This window comes from Lissotriton vulgaris, chromosome 5 (assembly GCF_964263255.1).
Source record: "Lissotriton vulgaris chromosome 5, aLisVul1.2, whole genome shotgun sequence".
NCBI classification, from domain to species: Eukaryota; Metazoa; Chordata; class Amphibia; order Caudata; family Salamandridae; genus Lissotriton; species Lissotriton vulgaris.
The window spans coordinates 1,177,371,081-1,177,389,419 of NC_141693.1; the positions used below are offsets into that span (position 1 = coordinate 1,177,371,081).

At 48.5% G+C, this 18,339-nt stretch overlaps 1 protein-coding gene across 7 annotated transcripts in view; it reads right to left on the minus strand.

Moving 5' to 3' along the window:
• Nucleotides 1–331: 331 nt before the first annotated feature.
• The window catches only part of FGFR2 (fibroblast growth factor receptor 2), a 99,119-nt gene continuing 81,111 nt past the window's right edge, over nt 332–18,339 (minus strand). For 5 of the 7 annotated variants that reach the window (XM_086922943.1, XM_086922947.1, XM_086922944.1 and 2 more), the window contains 9 exons: nt 14,789–14,940; nt 11,537–11,658; nt 10,157–10,267; nt 9,489–9,679; nt 7,362–7,484; nt 5,869–5,939; nt 4,224–4,361; nt 1,389–1,494; nt 332–648 (listed from right to left, as the gene is read on the minus strand). In XM_086922943.1, coding sequence (XP_086779069.1) covers nt 484–648; nt 1,389–1,494; nt 4,224–4,361; nt 5,869–5,939; nt 7,362–7,484; nt 9,489–9,679; nt 10,157–10,267; nt 11,537–11,658; nt 14,789–14,940 — 1,179 coding nt within the window. In that variant the 3' untranslated portion in view covers nt 332–483. The remainder of the gene's footprint in view (nt 649–1,388; nt 1,495–4,223; nt 4,362–5,868; nt 5,940–7,361; nt 7,485–9,488; nt 9,680–10,156; nt 10,268–11,536; nt 11,659–14,788; nt 14,941–18,339) is intronic. The other 2 variants (XM_086922942.1, XM_086922946.1) reach the window with 1 other exon arrangement.

Below are 18,339 nucleotides of genomic sequence, written 5' to 3' on the forward strand. Positions count from 1 at the left end.
ATATTTATACATATCTTGAGTATATTTACATACATCCAGCACCATACTGCGCCTGTGCTCTGTGAGTGTGTGCTGGTATAGAATATCTCCCAAATCTTACATAATTCACAAGAAAGTCCCAGTCCACGTCTGCCTCCAGTGCAGCAGGCCTGGGCGGGCGCCCCTCTGACCAAGCCTTAGGCCTTGGGGGCCAAGGCTGGAGCAGTCCATCCGCCTCTGAAGGGCATCAGTCACCACCTTTTGGTGACGTTTAAGAGCTTGAAACAGTGGGGAACAGCCCACCAGTGGACTCCGTCCTCGTCCCCCATCTGTACAATCCAAGTTGGGGGTCCGTGGCAGAGACTCCCACACTCCCCAGCTGCTGGAGGCACCGCCAGGAAGTAAGAAGTGCCATGTTAGTTTTCTGCTGTTTTATATTTTTTCCGTAAAAAAAATATATATGGTTCTTGGTGGGACGGGGCAGTCTATGCTGGTTGTGTGGCCTCATGTTTTAATGGTGCCATTTGTGTGTTGGGTTTTGGGAAGGCAGGGGTCATAGGGCATTGCATCCGGAGAGAAGACAGAGTCGTCCCCAGAAGAGCAGGAACTTCTGGTGTCCGGATAGCTGGGCGAGTACTGCTCCAGGGGGTTGTTGAGGTCCAAGTATTCCTGTTGAGGAGATAGAAAGAATGGGGACAAATTAATGATAATTGAAACTCCAATGAGATCAGTTTCTGCTTGCATAGTCTGTGCTTCAGTAGTGTGTGATGACCACAGAGAGGCAGGGAGATACAAAACAGAGGCCTAGTTACCTTTCAGTGATCTACTGAAACCTGTTGAACAAAGAAAGTTTCAGAAAACATTGAAAAGAAAGCAAGTCAGAGATTCATGGAATGGAGGCCGGAAGAGAGGTGCTGAGATCACAGAAAGTACTTGGGACTGGCCAATAGTGGTGTTCACCACTCTTGTTCCAGGAATGGCGTAGGACATGCATGTCATAGAGAATAGTATGTTCAACCTGTCACACACGAAAGGATGGTGTGTGTCACTCGGGGTTGAATAATTATGTGCTACTCATGTTAGGGTGTTGCTTTCGGGCAAGTGTGAATGCAAGGATGATGCATATGTCAACTGTGTCCACAGCATAATGTGCATCACTCGTGGATCACTAGTATCTCAGTGGCAGTGGATTTCACTCATGTTTTAGCTCAGACATGTGTATGCTATTGTCCAGTCATAGTTTATGTCTATCAAGGACCACGGATGCTCTGTGTCACTTTTGCCCCTTGTATTGAGAGTGTAACTTGAGTCTCACAAATTGTGTGTGTAGCTCTTGTCCCATAGATGATGTGTCCTTTACTGTTACTTCAGGGAGTGAGTCACTGGTGTCCCAAGGAATGAACTCTCACCTCATTGGTCGTTTGCGTGAGGATTCGGTCTAGATTCTCAACAAGCTGCTTGAAAGTGGGTCTTTGTGAGGGCACAGCACGCCAGCAGTCCGTCATCATCGTGTACCTGGAAGAGAAGAAGAGCACAGAGTGACCCTTGGCTTCCACTTAGAGTCAGCCTTCCTATGTTCTTCCCCGTGCACCCAGTAGTCTATCACTATAACATGGAAACGACACCTTTCTCCACATTGTTATCACATCGTCGGACAAAAACCCTCCTCATCTCAAACCTCTTCTTAACCAGCTACTTCCCCTTTCAAACTCCTGTCTGTCCATCCAATCCTTTCTTTCTGCCTCATTTTTCACATATAAAATCGATCACTTTTATCCTCACATTCTCCCACCCCTGCCCCCACCAATATCTGTAATCCAGTCCCCTGAAGCTGCCACCTCAGAAGTAGAGCTCTCTTCCTTCCTGAAAGAGACCGCCACCTCTACAACACCTATAGACTCCCTACTGCCTCTGTGATCTCCCGGGTATGTCATCTCTTTCTAACCCGTCTATGTCCATGATCCAGAATTTCCTGGTCCGCCTCCTCTGAGCAGCGCATACATGCTATTAATCTGCCTCCCCTCAAAAATGCTTCGTTCGGTCTCTCTGTCCCAGCTGAGTCTGACCTCCTTATCCTTTTTACCCCCTGACTAATCAACTATCATTGAGGCCAGGTTCTAAATCATGTCCTTTCCTCACTTTCCGATCTGCATTCCGTCGCACAGTCCATTATAAGTGCCTTCCTATTTATACCCAGTCCCTTGTCAAACTCGCCTCTTCCTGCACACCCCTATCAGCTGGACTTGACACTTATCCGAAGGTTATTCTCATAGAAACACAACTCTCAGGATGTCTCCATCTCTGCTCCCTGATAGCGAACCCCTTTAATCACTTCTACTCTGTGTCTTGGTCCGGTCAAACCTACCCATTGCTTCCCTTACTATTTGGTGTCCCTAGTACTTTGTTTCGAGTCCTTCGACTTTTCCTGGTACACCTCTTCTTGAGCTACCGTTGCCACAGCTTTGGGATCCCCCGCCACTTCTTGGCTGATGATTAACAGCTCTGTTTTTCCAGCTTTTCATGATTCATCTCGAGGTGTGTCTGATAAAATCCTAGATGTCTGCTTACTTCGTAGATCTAAACCCACATAAACCAGACAAGCTGTTCTTAAGCGCAAACATCTGCGACTTTCTGTCACTCTCTCACTGATCCATCCATCCACGACCAGAGATTGTAATGAGTTTTCATACATTCCTGGTCAACCACAGCCAACACCATCAATTTTGCACACTATTATAAAAATCCATCTCCTCTTTCCCTTTCATGCTACAAGACCCTCTTCTGCTTTGATTACTGCCCCTCCTCTCTCACTGGGACTTCCTACCAACTCCATGAATCCCCTCAGATCTAGTCTGCAATACAGACTTCTTTTTCTTCTCAAGCTCCCATTCCCTCCTGTATCTTAGTTTCTCTGATGTCATTTCATTTGCTCCACTTTCCCTATCAACAGCACTATTTCACCTGTATAATATAAAATTGTACTCAGGGCTTGGCTCTAACCTGACATTTCTGATAACCTTTGATGTCCACTCTCACCCAATTGGCTATGCATTCTAAATGCTGCCTGTAGACCCTCCAACACCATATGCCCTATTTCGGGTCCGTCACTGCTCCGGGAGCATGTACAAGCATGATGCCATCTATTGGCCTTTCTTCCCGCTAAGTCACTGTCACATGGCATCCTTCTTCCTCTCAGGGTAACAGATACCTGGAGGTCTACTTCCTTCTGCTTCACTTGCCTCTGGTGGCCTCCTTCCCTTTAGCACATCCGTAAAATGTGGCCCGTCCTCTCACAGGGCCACAGGGCCATAGAGAAGATGTATTGTTCATTCCTCTGTGCTACTAGTCTTATACTCTAAGGGTCAATGACACCTGACAGTCTTTCTAGCCACTCGACCATTGCTGACCTTCGCTCTCAGTCAAGGATATCTGGTCTCCCCTCCAAATCGGGGGCATCTTTTAGTCTTCCATACTTCTGGGTTACTACTTTTGGTCAGTGGCATCTGTTGTGAGGCATCAGGGTTCATCTCTGGGCCATAGCTTCGTATTTCACTTATTGCACCTCTGGATCAGTGATAACTTGGAGGCTTTCACCACCTTTGGTCACTGGCCTCGGGTTTCCTCTTCTTGTTGAGAGACAGGTTCCTCCTGGATCAGCACCACCTGATGGCCCTCTCCTCCCCAATTTGTCACCTACATTGGAATTCTGCCATTGGATCAGTAGCGGATGCCCCCCTCCCTGGTCTCCCTCAGTGAATCCTAGACTTCCCGAGTCAGAACAGTCTGGTCCCCCCTTAGGTCAGAGGCTCCTGATCTTCCCCACCCCTCACTCTTATTGGCAGCGACTTCCCCCAAAAGACAGTGGAAATTGTCCCTCCATTCACCCAGGTTAGAAGTATTTAGACTTCCTCCTCCCTTTGGGGATCACTGTTCATCTGGTTCTCCCCCTGAGTTAGTGGCACTGGGTCTCTCCAAGTGAGGGCCCCCTGGTCTCTCTGAGTCAGTAGCACCTGGTCTCTCTGAGTCTGTGGTTCCAGTCTGTCCGAGTCTGTAGCAACTGATCTCACACTGAGATAGTCTCTTGCAACTAGCCCACCACCACGGCAGCGCCAATGGCACCAGTCGCTCCTTGAGTGAATTACGGATGGTCTCTCTTAACTAAGAAAAACCAGGTCTCCCCAGACACTCTAGCAATGCCTGAGTAATGTACACCAGTTCAGCAAGCGCACAGCATGGATCCTTACAGCTCATTGGTGCAGTTGCCAGGTTTGTCCATTCGGTGGCCTTCCTTAAGGAGCTTGAAAAGTTCTTCAACAGGAATTCCAGGGTATGGGGACCCCCCCAGTGTGAAGATCTCCCACATGAGCACGCCGAAAGACCAGCTGCAGAGAGACAGAGAGGAAAGATACTGACATTAGATGCAGGCCTGTCGAGCACAGTGCGACCCTAGAGAACCAGACAAAACAAGCAAAAGGCACACAGCATCAAAAAGGCAGCTCTGGCTGAAAAAAACTGCCACACTCCAAAGCCTGAAAGGTACAAACCCCTTACCCCCCACTGCTAGAAACAAGGACATGTTGGTGAAAGGTGTTCACTCATCTATCAAAGCCGTCTGTGCTGCTATCACCTCCTCCAGTTCCAGGCCCAACTCTGCCGACCACGCCTTGCAACAGTGGCCACTCTCACCTCGCCATGGTCTTTCAGTGCAGTTCCTTGAACAATAAGATTTCTCCCAAATCTCACATCATTCATTAGAAAGTCCTATTCCAAACAACAAGGCCCCCATAATGTGCCACTACTCTTCTGAATAAGAAGCCAAAATATTGCCTTCAAGTGCCTGTGCTGAAGCTACTACCACTCGGCGGCACTTACACAGAGGAGGCGTCAGGGCCCATCTTGGTCCTCAATTAGGCCCACCCAAGCCCTGTTAGTTTGCTGTAATCGCTCTCTAAAGCATTGAAATAGTGTTTCATCCCCCCACCCAAATCTCCTTCCAAGGACATTCAGGGATGAGGCACATCTCTGCATAGACAGACTGAAATGAGTGAATAATGCTATGCATTCCCCCAAAACCCAAGCACAGGGTTCCCATTGCTAAAAGAGAACTCTAAAAAAGTTTGAAGCGTGAGGCTTCACTTCTTCCTTCACCTCACAGTCGCAGCACAAACAAGTACATTCAGAGATGCTTTCAGAGCTCAAACAGGTGATCAAATCACCCAATGCTTCAGAAGCTACCACCAACAGCTTTACTCTACAAGGACTTAAGCCTTAAGAGCCCCATTGCATACCTATCCCGCACCCAAGAGACGCTCAGCAAGGATGTAACAAAGCGCCATGACTTCTTCTTTTCTATGCGCCCCAGGAATCCCCCTCCCCAGCTATGCTGCTGCTCTCCAATGGTTCCCAGAGCAATGAAGAAAACTTCATCACCTCGTGGTTTCGTGACATGTAGTGGTTTCGAGCTTGCCAACAAAACCAAAACTGAGAGCACTCACGCACACAGACAACCCCCAGACAACCCCGTCCGTTAAAAATAGGCCCAGACACAGGAGAGCGCGCCCAGGGATTAGGTCTGCCGACCAGGAAGAAGGCCACAATCTGTCTGCGTAAGGCCTTTGGGAAGAGCGGTTCTGCATCCCCGCCGGTTGCATGGCAGGTCGTGGGGACTTCCGCTCGGACACAAGGGGTTTAGCGTTTGGGTCCCACTGATGCGCTTTGAAGTTGGGCAGATTAGTAACGGGGCATTAGGCAGCAGTCTAGCAGAAAATCATGGCCGTCTAAGCGCGGCACCCCCGGTGCGAGTGCGCAGTCCGTGCGGGCACCCTGTCATGTCTGCCCTGGTGCTTTTGTTCTTTCGGTCGGCGATTACAGAGGTAAGGAACTGCGTACACGTCACTCTGATGTGTGTAGACTCTGTCAAACAGCGCCTCGGGAGCCATCCACTTCACGGGGAGCCGGCCCTGCAGAGAAGGGAACAAAGCAGCGCTGTTTACCACAACTTCGACAAGTGCACCGAGGCTGCGCCTTCATGGAGCAGCTGAAGCAATGCGCTGCGCCATGGAAAGCACAACCAATCACAGCTGTTTGTCATACCGCGAGCCCGGGCAGAAGGGTGCACCTTTCAGAGAGTAGGGGACTACAACATGGACATCACAACACAATACAGCTGTATAGCACGACGCAAAGGGCACACGAAGCATGCGTCAGTGGCTGCAGCACCAAGAGACCAAGCAGTGAAGGCACCAACCCAACGTGTCTTTTTACCATACGTGCAACATGGGTGGCAGGTGCAACCATAACACAGCAGCCAGCACCAGAGACTCAACAACAGCACAGCAAAGTTCACCACAAGCTTGTTGGATTCGTTCACAAACGGTCAGAGTACAAATGGCTTCTTAACAAAACTCCAACAATCCTTCAGCAAGTCACTGAGACAAAATGCCACAGCCAGAAAGAGACACTATTTTGTTTCAATAACAACCGTGGGCTGAGGATTGCTGTGTTCACATGGCGGCTGAAGGAAGGGCAGACTATGCTTGCTACTTACAACAACACATTTAGGGCACCAGGCCAATGCCTCTAGAAAGCAGACAGGGAGGAAAAACTGCACCATGAACACAAAAGAAAAAAAAACTTCTCCTAACCCAATACCAGGCTTCAATAAATTAAGACGATGAGAAAAGCAACAACATGCCACTGTGTGCCACACCTCTAGAAATGGCAGGTACCAGACCATAGCCTTCATTGACATATTGAGGTGCATAACAACATAAAGAAGGCAACAGAGCACACAGCTCCTTGTAGCAGTTAGGGAAGGGACTCAGACCTGCAGCTTTCCCAGTGCAGCCGATTCAAGGTACAGTGGGAGGTGTCAAACTGGACAATAATGCCTGACCACATCCTTGACAGTGCAACAAAAACTTCAGTAAAGTTACAGGCATGCATTGAGACCAGCTCCTCTGAGACACAGGCATGTTCCACACCAGATCATGTAAAATGACATGTACATCAAGGCAACGAACTTGGTAGTTAAACGTTAGAGGCATCTCTTGATCTCGGAAGATAATAAAGGTGCAATTATCTTGGACACCAGAAGGGCTGCAGTCACCCACAAAGCTGCAGGTCAGTCACACCAGTGCTCTAAAATGGCATGTATGTTATTAAACGAGACTCCAGTACAGTTAAAAGCATAAAACGCAAGACGAAATGCAATAGTCTCCGGTGAAGCTGCAAATAGTTTGCAATATCCCAGATCTCTGAATGTGCATGTATGTCATGATAGCAGAGCATTGAGTGACTCTTGCTACAGCCATATCCCTTCAGCGCAGATTCACGAGAGAACCTAAATCCAAGTCAAACTTGTCACTCGAGATTTAACTCACATTGGTTGTCTTCTTGTAGTAGTCGATGTTGTTGATGTCTCTGGCCAAACCAAAATCTGCGATTTTCATGACATTGGTTTCCGTCACTAAGACATTCCGAGCCGCCAGGTCCCGATGGATGCACTGCAGAGGGAGAGAGCAAGGTGGACAGCGATGAAGAGGCGCAGCGAGAAATGGAAGTGTGAAATGCATTCTGGAGATACCATCCAGTAATGTCCTTGTAAAACCAGCAGACAGCTGGCATCTGAGACCGTGGAAGAGGCTAAAATCAACCATACTCACTTGTTTGATATTTCTGTTTTATAAACTAAATCTAGGCAAAAACACCAGCAGAACATAGCTGAGTGTCCCAAGTTAATCATTAGTGAATTTTAAGACCCCTAAAAGGCCAACCATGGTTGCAGTTATGGACGTCAATTAGGGGTAGCCAGTGGTGCAACTTGTAAAGCTGGCATCCCGCTTGGCACTTGCTACCACTACAGTGCCATGAAAGTGGCAATATTTTTGGGTTTAGAAACCCTGCTTATTTTCAGTAGGTTTTACTCCTTGCCAATCTGCTGGCCCCTGACAGCAACAAGAAGGCTGCTAATTGGCTCAATGTGGAGCACAAGTTCAAGCCTGTGATTTTGACTGTCAAAGGGTGCAGAATGTCACTTCCATCACCCTGCATTTTAGTGAATTGACGTCCATGTTTGATATGGTGGAGACATCCGCAGTCGAGGAGCAAGAATACAAGTCCTACAAGCACCTCAGTTTTTGCATTTGCACCTGGGATAACCAGAAGCTCCTGTGAATATTGGAAGATGTTATTGTGCCATAGTGCCTCGGGCTTCAGGCATGAGGTCCTACAATGCACAGGGAAAGATATGCTTCAGTATCCAGCCCTCTATGTCTGACTGCTTCAGACTAGGAATGGGTTCCATGGGACCTTATGGTCAGTCACTGGAAGGGACACAGCCAGAGGCCTAGCAAGGGTGCCCAGAATCCTAGTGCATGCAGGGAAATGGCCTCCTCACTGTTTGGACAGGAAAATACAACCATCATTCGGTGGTTGTAGGCTCTGCATACTTAGTAGACCACAGTTCATCTGTACCTGCTGCATTAAGCACAGCTGTGCCCCAGGGTGAAGGGATGTTCTCTGTGCTGTTGTACTTGTTTATTTCCCCAAATATTCTAGATCCCCTTGCCTTACCTCAAGTGGGAGTGGGATGGGTGCCTCCTTCTTCCTCTTAAACGATGGCAGGTGGGCTACTCTCTTGTATGTGAACTGTAGGGGTCTTTCGTGAGGAGGTTTAAGGAGCTGTCCTACAGCTGCTGAAGAGTTGTGGGTGGGAGAGTCAGATGTCTTGAGTAATTGAATTCCCTTCTATTATCCACTAAGGATGGCCCACAGTGCATGCTTCTTGGACACCTTACCTCAAGGAAGTATCTTTGAGGTGGTTGTACTCGGGTGGGTGTGCCCCAGCAGTTATGGCCTACAGAGAGCCTGATGGACCCCTGTCTAACAGACACCAATGTCACAGTGTTTGCAGGTCCACTATTGTCTACAGTCTATAGAATAGGGCCTAGAGACCCCCAGCATGGGGGCAGTCTAGTGTTTTCAGTGTTGAGGTTCCTAGGTCTCTCACTGGTTGCAGTGGGGGAAATATTTTACTGCAGCTAACGTACTTTGCTATTCTCAACCCACTTTCCAGCCCTCTATTTGACAGTAGTGATGTGCAGCCACATTCATATATCAGGATTTGTGAAATCAAATATTTACTCGTCAGTATTATTACTGATTGTATCACTTATTCAATTGTGTGTACCTTTCCCAACCCCGAGGCATATCCAGAGACATCTTGTGTGTGTGCAAGGGGGTATACATACTCCTTGAACCTGAAATGTTCAGGAGTGTATAAACACTTTGCACAAGTGGCTTCTTGGGAGTGAGGTCTATGCTCCGCCTGAGGGACTACACATTGGAACAAAAGGGTGTGTAGTCTTCCTACTCCAAGGCACTCCAGAATGTACATGTCCAGTATGTTAAATCCATATTCGAAAGGAAGGGAGCCGTCAGTTTAAGAGTCTGGCAAGTTCAATGCTGTCACACACACTCATAAAAGGGGACCATGGCTATCTCCTCACCTTCTGTGATGCCAGGTACTCCATGCCCCTGGCCAGTTGGTACGTGCAAGACACTAGGTCCTTGAAGGTCATCTGCTCTTCGGGAATTCTGTTGATGTCAAAGGAGTACTCCATGCCGGGTGGGCGGCGGGTGCGCAAGTACTCACGCAGATTCCCCTTGGAGGCATATTCGACTATCACATAGAGTGGGCCTAAGAAGCAATGAACACAGTTCTTGTTAACAATCTCAATATGGTGAATGAACCGCCCAGAAAAAACGCGCATTTTAGGGCCATGGCAGGTAGCGGACACAAGCACACATAGTTTGGTGCATGCAGGTGATTAGGCATGTTGCCATACAATCAGGCAATGCACAGACCAATGCATTTGAATATGACAGAAGCAAAGGCACGAGCAGTGAAAAGTAACTCTTGGAAGAACTGTGACACTGGCAGTGGCTCAAAGAAGACAGCTATAGATTGAATTGATATTCAGAATGATACCCCCTTTACCATAGATTTGTATTTCAAGATTTTGAAGCATACTATGCCATGGACCTCACCGCAATGACTTTCTACTGCAGCTAGATCAGTGGCTGCACCTGGCAGGCATGTCTGGCACATCAAGGTTTGCTATGAGTCTGGCCTTACGATTGGACAGCTAAACCCCACGGTGCGAGCCTGACTTACCATCTTGGGTGCATGCGCCTAGAAGATTGATGATATTTTTGTGCTTTCCGATCATCTTCATCATTTCCATCTCAGACACCAGATCAGAAAGATCCTTCTCCGTTGCATCGTCTGTGAAAGGAAAGGGAGAGGGTCGGTGATGAGATTCTGGACCAGAGGATGACCTTATCACTTACCAGCCACGAAGAGTGCATTGACAGGAAGCCAACGAGTCGCATAGGAGATCCCAAGCTCAGACACAAGTCTCTGTCGCCCCATAGTGGGCCTCAACATTCCTACCCAGCTATACAACTGGTCAGTATTAAATACTTTATTGTGGTTTAAAAGTGCGAGGTAGCCCTTCAGGCAAAAATGTTCTAGCAGGTTCTAATAAAACAACATCAGGCACACTTGTGTTTTTTTCAAACAAACTCAGTAAAAAAATTGACTTTTAAATAGAGAATGTTAGTCAAAGGAAGAGAGACAGAAGAGATGGGGACACTCTAACAAAGCGAGAAATAGAGAGACATATAGATTCCCTGAAAGTGGAAATCCAGCTGGTCACCTTAGCTGCAGGGCGACATAGGAGCCAGCACATTAAAGTTGCTACCCTGCTAGGATGGGCAGTGTGTCCTAGTAGGGCTACCGTAGCTACAGATCCTCTCCCTCTGTTTAAAGCCTCACAGCATCAAGAAGAGGCGGGGTGAAGGCCACAGGTGTATTATAAGGCAAGTGGCTCGGGGGTTGGTGGGGGCTTTTGCGGTCCGCATCTGGTGGTGATCAGGGTTTGGGCAGTGGTCGGATCAGAAATTTGGAGCACAAGGTGAGGTTTCATGGAGATGAGAGCCAGGGTCAGGCAAACTCCAGGCACCTAAGTGGTGGCCATTGTTCCTCCAGGTTCTGCCCCAGTGGTTGAGTCTCGAGGTGCAGCGTGTGCCTTTCAACCCCACCCGCATCCCTGAGCACAACTGTGCTCTTCCCTGTCAAAAGGGGGACTGGGGCTATTAGTGGCAGGGTGCACGTGTGGCGAAATAGCATGCCGAGGGGAGGGGGGGGGTTGGTGGGGTGGGGTGCTGGTGCCTGGAATGCATTACCAATCCAAGGGGCATGAGCAGATTTCCCCGCGCCACGAGGATTAGGGGTGGATAAGCAAGGTAGCCATGTTTGGAGCACAGAAAGGGGACGGTCTCTGGAAGAACCTTCCTGCAACGCTGCTGCACAAAAATAACAACTAAGCCAGGCTCCTACCATAAACGTCTGTCACGTCTGCCAGTCTGAGCCCTGGAACACATCACTGTCAAGATTGTTAATGTATGCATGTCAGCCGTGGAGGTCAGCTATGTGACCTCTGAACCCAGGGCATGTCGGGGGTCAGCTGGCAGCGACGGCCTGCCTCCATACCTTTCAGCATCTTCACTGCCACGGTCACTGCATCCTTGGGCCGGTCCTTGTCGATGCCCACCGCCTCCGCCATCACCACCTGCCCGAAGCAGCCTTCGCCCAGGGGCTTCCCCAGCGTGAGCCTGTGGAGAAAGAGTCTGGTGAGTCCTTTGGGAGAGAGAGGGGGCACAACAGCTTCGACTGAGGTGGAGGGCGTGGAAGCCATGGGGGCAGTCACGGAGGACACAAGCATCACTCTTGGGGGACACGGAGGGCGCCTCAGCCAGGGCAGGAAGAGAGAGAGCTTCGTGCATAGAAAAGAGAAGCCGCATCAGACATGGAGGACAGAGGGGTGCACAAGCAACGATGCAAGAGAACCACAGCTGAGAGAGAGGGGCAGGCAAGGCATGCTGGAGACAGGAGGTGCCTCAGGCACGGAAGGGAGAGTGTGGCATTGAAGAAAGCAGACGCATCAGACATAGAGGACAGAGGGGTGCACAAGCAACGATGCAAGAGAACCACAGCAGAGAGAGAGGGGCAGGCAAGGCATGCTGGAGACAGGAGGTGCCTCAGGCACGGAAGGGAGAGTGTGGCATTGAAGAAAGCAGACGCATCAGACATAGAGGACAGAGGGGTGCACAAGCAACGATGCAAGAGAACCACAGCAGAGAGAGAGGGGCAGGCAAGGCATGCTGGAGACAGGAGGTGCCTCAGGCACGGAAGGGAGAGTGTGGCATTGAAGAAAGCAGACGCATCAGACATAGAGGACAGAGGGGTGCACAAGCAACGATGCAAGAGTATCAAAGCAGAGAGAGAGGGGCAGACAAGTCATGCTGGAGACAGGAGGTGCGTCAGGCACGGAAGGGAGAGGGTGGCATTGAAGAAAGCAGACGCATCAGCCCTGACAGTCAGACTCTGCAGGAAGAGAGGACACACCAGACACACAGAAGGAGGGGGAGCATCACGCCCACTGCAGGAAAAAAAAAACTTTTTACCTATCATGGTTTGGAGATCGGCTCAATACCATTTATATCTGTATATGTGGTGCATCATTCAGCGATACTGAGACTGACTCTGCTAAGTACTGTGCTTGCTTTTTTCACAACTAAAAATGTGGGCATTAACCAAAGCCATGCCTCAAATGATGTTGACTTGATGCTTTCACTTATCACTTTGTTAAATGTTTTTCAGCAATGGCGAGCAGAGCGAGGCAAGTCAGGCACAAAAGGGAACTTCAGCTACTAAGAAAGGAAGGGGGACATCATGAGTTGCAGCTACTAACTAGAGGTGGAGGCTGGCAGTGAGGGCACATCAGCCACTGCTGAAAGAGAGGGCACGTCAGGCGTGGTGGGAAACACCAGCAGGCATCAGCCACCAGGAGCAGGGGGGCGCGTCAGCCATGATAGAAAACCTGGGTGCAGACAAGCCGTTGCAGATGGAGAGGACAAATCACCCATGATGGGAACATCACCCATTGCAGATACTGGAAGAGGGCACTGGGCATGGGGGAGGAAGGGCAAACGAGCAACTAGCTATTGCTGACAGGACGCACAAGCCATATTGGGCAATCACAGGAAATACCATTCACTGTGGAGGGAGAGGACATGTTGCAGACAATGTGGAATCTTACACCATTAAGGGAAAATCAGCTGTTAGAAGAAGAGAACAAGCGGGCATGGACGACCATGAAGTGAGTCAGAGTCGCCCAGGATGGGCACAGAGGGAGCATGGCATTGACCATGGTAGATGTCAGTGTCAGACCGCTATACTGAGCACAGACAAAGGCACATCAGAAAGAGAGGGCCATTGCGTCACTGAGGTCGGAGAGTATGCACAGGGCAGCAGCTACAGAGAGAGAGGGCACATGAGCCATGGAGGCAATAGCAGGTACTAGACAGAGTGGGGCATGTCACCCACCACAATCATAAAGCAAGCACACATAAGTCCCTATGGAGGAAGCAGGCAAGCATGTCCTCGCTGGGCACTGGACACAGATCTAAGGTAGGCACCTCCACCACCCAGGCACATTGAGAAGTTTTGCGATTGGATAGTTATGCACTGCCATCCAATTACAAAGTAGCTCACACTTGATGAACAGAAGTATATTCACCCCGAACTTTATGGCAGGTACTGGGGTCAGTGTACACCCTCCTTGGCACACATTTTGTTGTGTAGTTTCTGCTTTGGGTCTGGCTCCATCACAGGAATTTAGACCCTCAACCAACTTTCCAAAAGAAAACGACAAGTAGTCAGGCCCAAGACAGCAAACACCACACAAAATAATCGGAGCCGGAGTCTCAATAGCTATGGCACCTGGTCCATGGAAACTTTAGGGGCTCTCCATCCTCTGGTCCCCGGTGCCACTGCACCAACTGACTAATGATAACTCTCGTCTGCGCATTCGTGAAGTGTGTCCATCCTTCTTAGGCATACGTCTGGGGATCTAGCAATGTTTCAGGGGCACAAAGGTGGGTCCTGTCTGCCCGCCCTCCCTGATCAAAGGGTGTCTTCCCTTCATCGATAGTGACTCAGAATGTGCCCTTGATTGAAATGTGGTTGAGGTGTGTTTATCCTTACTGGAAAGAAGATGGGAAAGGACAATAATAGTACTAGTTCGTGCTTGGCACAGGCCCCTGATGCCCCTGATGTGCTACTCCTGTTTTAAAATAGGTCACAGATGAACCTGCCTTCCCTTGGCACAGATCTAGAACGCGACCCTCGAGAGAGAGACCCAAGGTGCACCAGTCCTCAATTGGTGGGCTTGTCATCCATTCAGCATCATCAGCAGATGTTTACCTAGGACAATCCACCATGTACCAACCACGCGCACCCAGCTGTTGGCCATTGATGCACATTATTGTGCCGAGCCCTCTCTTCCAAGGGCCTCCACCTCTGCTCCCCTTTGTCAAACGATGGTTCGCCATGGCCGGCTTCAGTGGCTTCAATGCTCACTATTCATCTGCTCTGCCCATCCCCCTCCCTGCCCAGGCACAGTGTGTCCATGTTACACACTTTCTACACTTGCTACATAACAATGAAGGTGAACTACCCTTTGACGGCATCCTCCAACCTCTCTGTAAATAAGGGCAGAAAGCAACAGACCTACACTAACCACCGTCTGCACCATTCACACCACACCGCAAGTAGGCATACCGCCCAGTCCAGTATCCGCATCACTCATTTGATGGTCAGCACCCACCCTCTGAAGCATGTACTTGAAGTGTCACAGATTATATTGGGTGTTACCTTCTCCCCACACGGTGCTATACTCACTTGTCCCTTGAGTACTCCCACTTGGGGTCCTCTGGCAGCTCATACTCGGAGACGCCGGCCAGCATGTGGGTGTCATTGTTGGAAGACAGTCGAGTGGTGATCCGGACCAGCGGAGTGTTGGAGTTCATAGAAGAGCTGGAGTCAGCAGACACCTGTTCACCAGGAGGAAAGAGCAGAAGAGGCAGATGTGATCACAGTCCCAGGCTCAAGCATGACTAGGATTGATCCAGAATGCCAGCCAGGGCCTTGGACCCAAGAAGAAAGGTGTGAAAGACTCCCATCTCATTTGACGTGTCCCCATCCTCAACTTTACCAAGGACTCAAATCCCTCTCACTGCCACATCAAAGTCACCATGGCCTACCATTACTACAAAAGACCTCAAACTGGCACTACCTTCAAAGCATCATTAGAACAATAATATATAAATCAGCAATTTGGGAATTTGGGGGTCACTAGAATGGGCAGTGTATTCAATGCATCTCAATGCTGGAGAATGCCTCAACGTGTTAAAAATATACATGCCCTTAAAACAAAAACCCTAAAGGATTGGACTCGAGAGGCACTAACCCCTATGGCTTCAGACCGCTGTGCACCCTAGAGTCAGCATTCTATGATGAAAGTGATGGAACCAGTGAGATCACTACATGCTAAAGAAATGTATTTAAGTATGTTAAAAAAAAAAAAAGCCACCAAAATTATGTGGACAATGCCCAAAACCAGATTAAACCCATGCGTATGATATTTTCACAGTGGCGTGCCTACATTGCACGTGCTCTATCACATTGGTGATTTCAAGTTTAGAAGTCTGCACCCTCGGAACAAGATATTTAAGACCCACCATGATGAGCTTTTTAGACCCTTATTTGATCCACTCTCATTAGATGACCCAGCACCTTTCACCCACATGCGATGAATGACTCAGTACCCGTCCCAAAAGAATCTGTTGCCTTACAGCACCATGAACTCTGAAGCAGGCCAGTGGTGGGACAAATGGTGATCGAGGAACATTTTAAAGTTGCCCACATGTCACAAAGGTGCTTATTGGTGGGTAGGTTCATGCTCCACTCAAAAGCTAAGAATATTAGGACCTCGACAGTCAGTAACTCACCAGAGGCACCTTTGGATCTGCATCCTTTTCAATTCAATGTGTCCATTAACATTGAGACTGCATGGGTCAGCTCTAGTGACATCCTCTGTGGATTGGTCAATCCCTGACCAGAGATTTCAAGTTGTGTGATGTCATGTGTTGTAGCACAGTAGCAAAATATAATTGTCAAAACATATCCTGACATAAATACTGTGTACTAAATATAATTTACAAAATATCGCCCCATTGAAGTTAATAATAGAAAATCAACACCCAATGAGATGATACTTCTGTAATTATTTTTAGGGCAAAATATAGTTACAAGTTTGAGAGGGATTACCTGCAATTACTTGCATACATAATTTCCTGATCTTTTCCACCTAAGCACCATGCTTCTACTGGGATTGCACCCTTCTTTTCCAAAGGTGAGGCTGGCCATGTATATCAGGCCACACGCACTAGAAACAATGGTTATCTCTGACTGACCCAATCTGATAGCCACCTCCCCCAGTCACTCTAAAAAGTTAGAAAAATCTCTACTGTCCCAGTTACCCTCTGACCCCTTGGGTAAATGATGGCACTCCCTTTGTTAATTTCTGGAATGGCACGCAGTGGTACCTCTATTCCCTCCCCCACCTCTCTGAGGCCAGTTGAGCCAGCGCTGGCATCCTCTCTCGCTGCTTCTGCTTTTCAATTCTGCCGCCTCTGGTACTCTTCTCTCGACTTGGAAGGCCAGCCCAGACCAGACAAGCCAGAATTATTATTCTGCCCTCTCTTCACAGCTCCCTCTCACTTAACCTTCTATCCCCTTGTCTGCTCCAGTGATGGCCAGATGAGAGAGCATTGGTGCCCTCGTCTCCCCTCCTTGTCAACTTCAAATTTTGCCCGATCCTTCCATTTCTGGGAAGGTGACCGTGATTCGGGCAGCTGTAGCAAATGTTTCAGAACCAAATTACTTACTTTTATAACAAAAAAGTAAAGTTGATTTCTGAAGCACAAATTTGAAAAATAGCAGTTGTGTTGTTTTTCATCCAACTGCTGCTGGTTTTGTGGAGCGCCAAGTATTTTTGAAGTGGATATTACCTCTGCTGACTCCTGGCCCGGGGCTCCGGAGACCAATACTGCGAGGGTCTGACAGGACCCCCAGGGCTCTCATTTCCATGGTAACTGCGGTCAAGCAGTGATTGCCGAGTTCATGGGAGGAAGGTCAATCACAGATTAAATGTAGTACAGATGCCACCAAGGTTTATCAAAGGTGATTAGCTAGCCAGAGGTATTAACTTAAAAAAAAGACATTTCTTGTCACATTCGAATTGTGGTAGAGCTAGAAGTAGACATTACAAGGAGCAAAGGAAGGGTCTGGGCCGAGGGGCTTAAATTTGTAATGTTTTCTTTGCTACAACTTGATTCCCCATGATTGTGTTTGAGTTTCTTGTGGCGCTCGAGCACCATCTAAGCTACAGCAAGGGTCAGGTCTGATCTGATACGTATAAAGAGTGTGTATCTCATCTTCCGACAGTCAGACATTGGGATTTTCAGCTGAATGTCATGGCTTAAGTTTCAAGCAAGAATCACAACAGGGACACTACAGCAGGCTTTTGAAGTACCATGGGGCAATAGCTCTGGACTGTGTCATTGCAGCAGAGTAGAGCATTTTTGGGGGTGCAAATTAAAAACACAAGGAAGGGACAAGGCCCAAAGTCCAATGTCATTGCTACGTGGCATAAGACTGATGCTATGGGGGATGGGTCATAACAGTGGCTTTCTCCAGTGTGGGTGTGCGACTATGGGTTAGAAGTCCCTTTGCTGTTTGTGTGTTAAGGGTGAACCCGCTTGGCTGAGTCAACACCATATCATTCACCTACCTGTGATGCTGCTGTTATCCAGCTAGTCCTGATATAAGGGCAGGTTCATGGATTTAAGGAGGGTAGTCAGACTAGTTCTTGTTGGGTTCAGTGTGGTATAGGGTGGCAGGAAAGGCAACTTATGTGGTCCAGTAGGAAGATTCTGCCTGGCTAGAACCAGTAGCAAGAAAGTAGGCACCTCCTTGCACAAAACGTTTTCCGGTACAGAGTCTAGCACTTCTGCTGTTTTGCAGAGAACTGTGATTGGTTCACAACTTGAATTGCTCTGACAACACAGGAAACAGTACATGTTCACAGGTAAACTGGCAGAAGTGGACTGGGCAGGAAGTGTGGGTATTTCAACCAACCACCCCAGAGAAAAAAACACTCAGCATATGGTCACTATTTGGCAGTGGCTCTGGAGAGCTAAAAAGAGAATCATATTAAAGTAGGACATAGGGTGACTTGTTCTTAACACTGCAGAGTCACTATGGTACACATACAGCATGCTATGTGTACGCCTCCAGCATGTTTTTCAACATTATTTTGGCAATTGTTAAAATAATGTAAGAAATCAAGTACTACTGCAGAGGCTGCTTTTCATGTTATACTTTATATA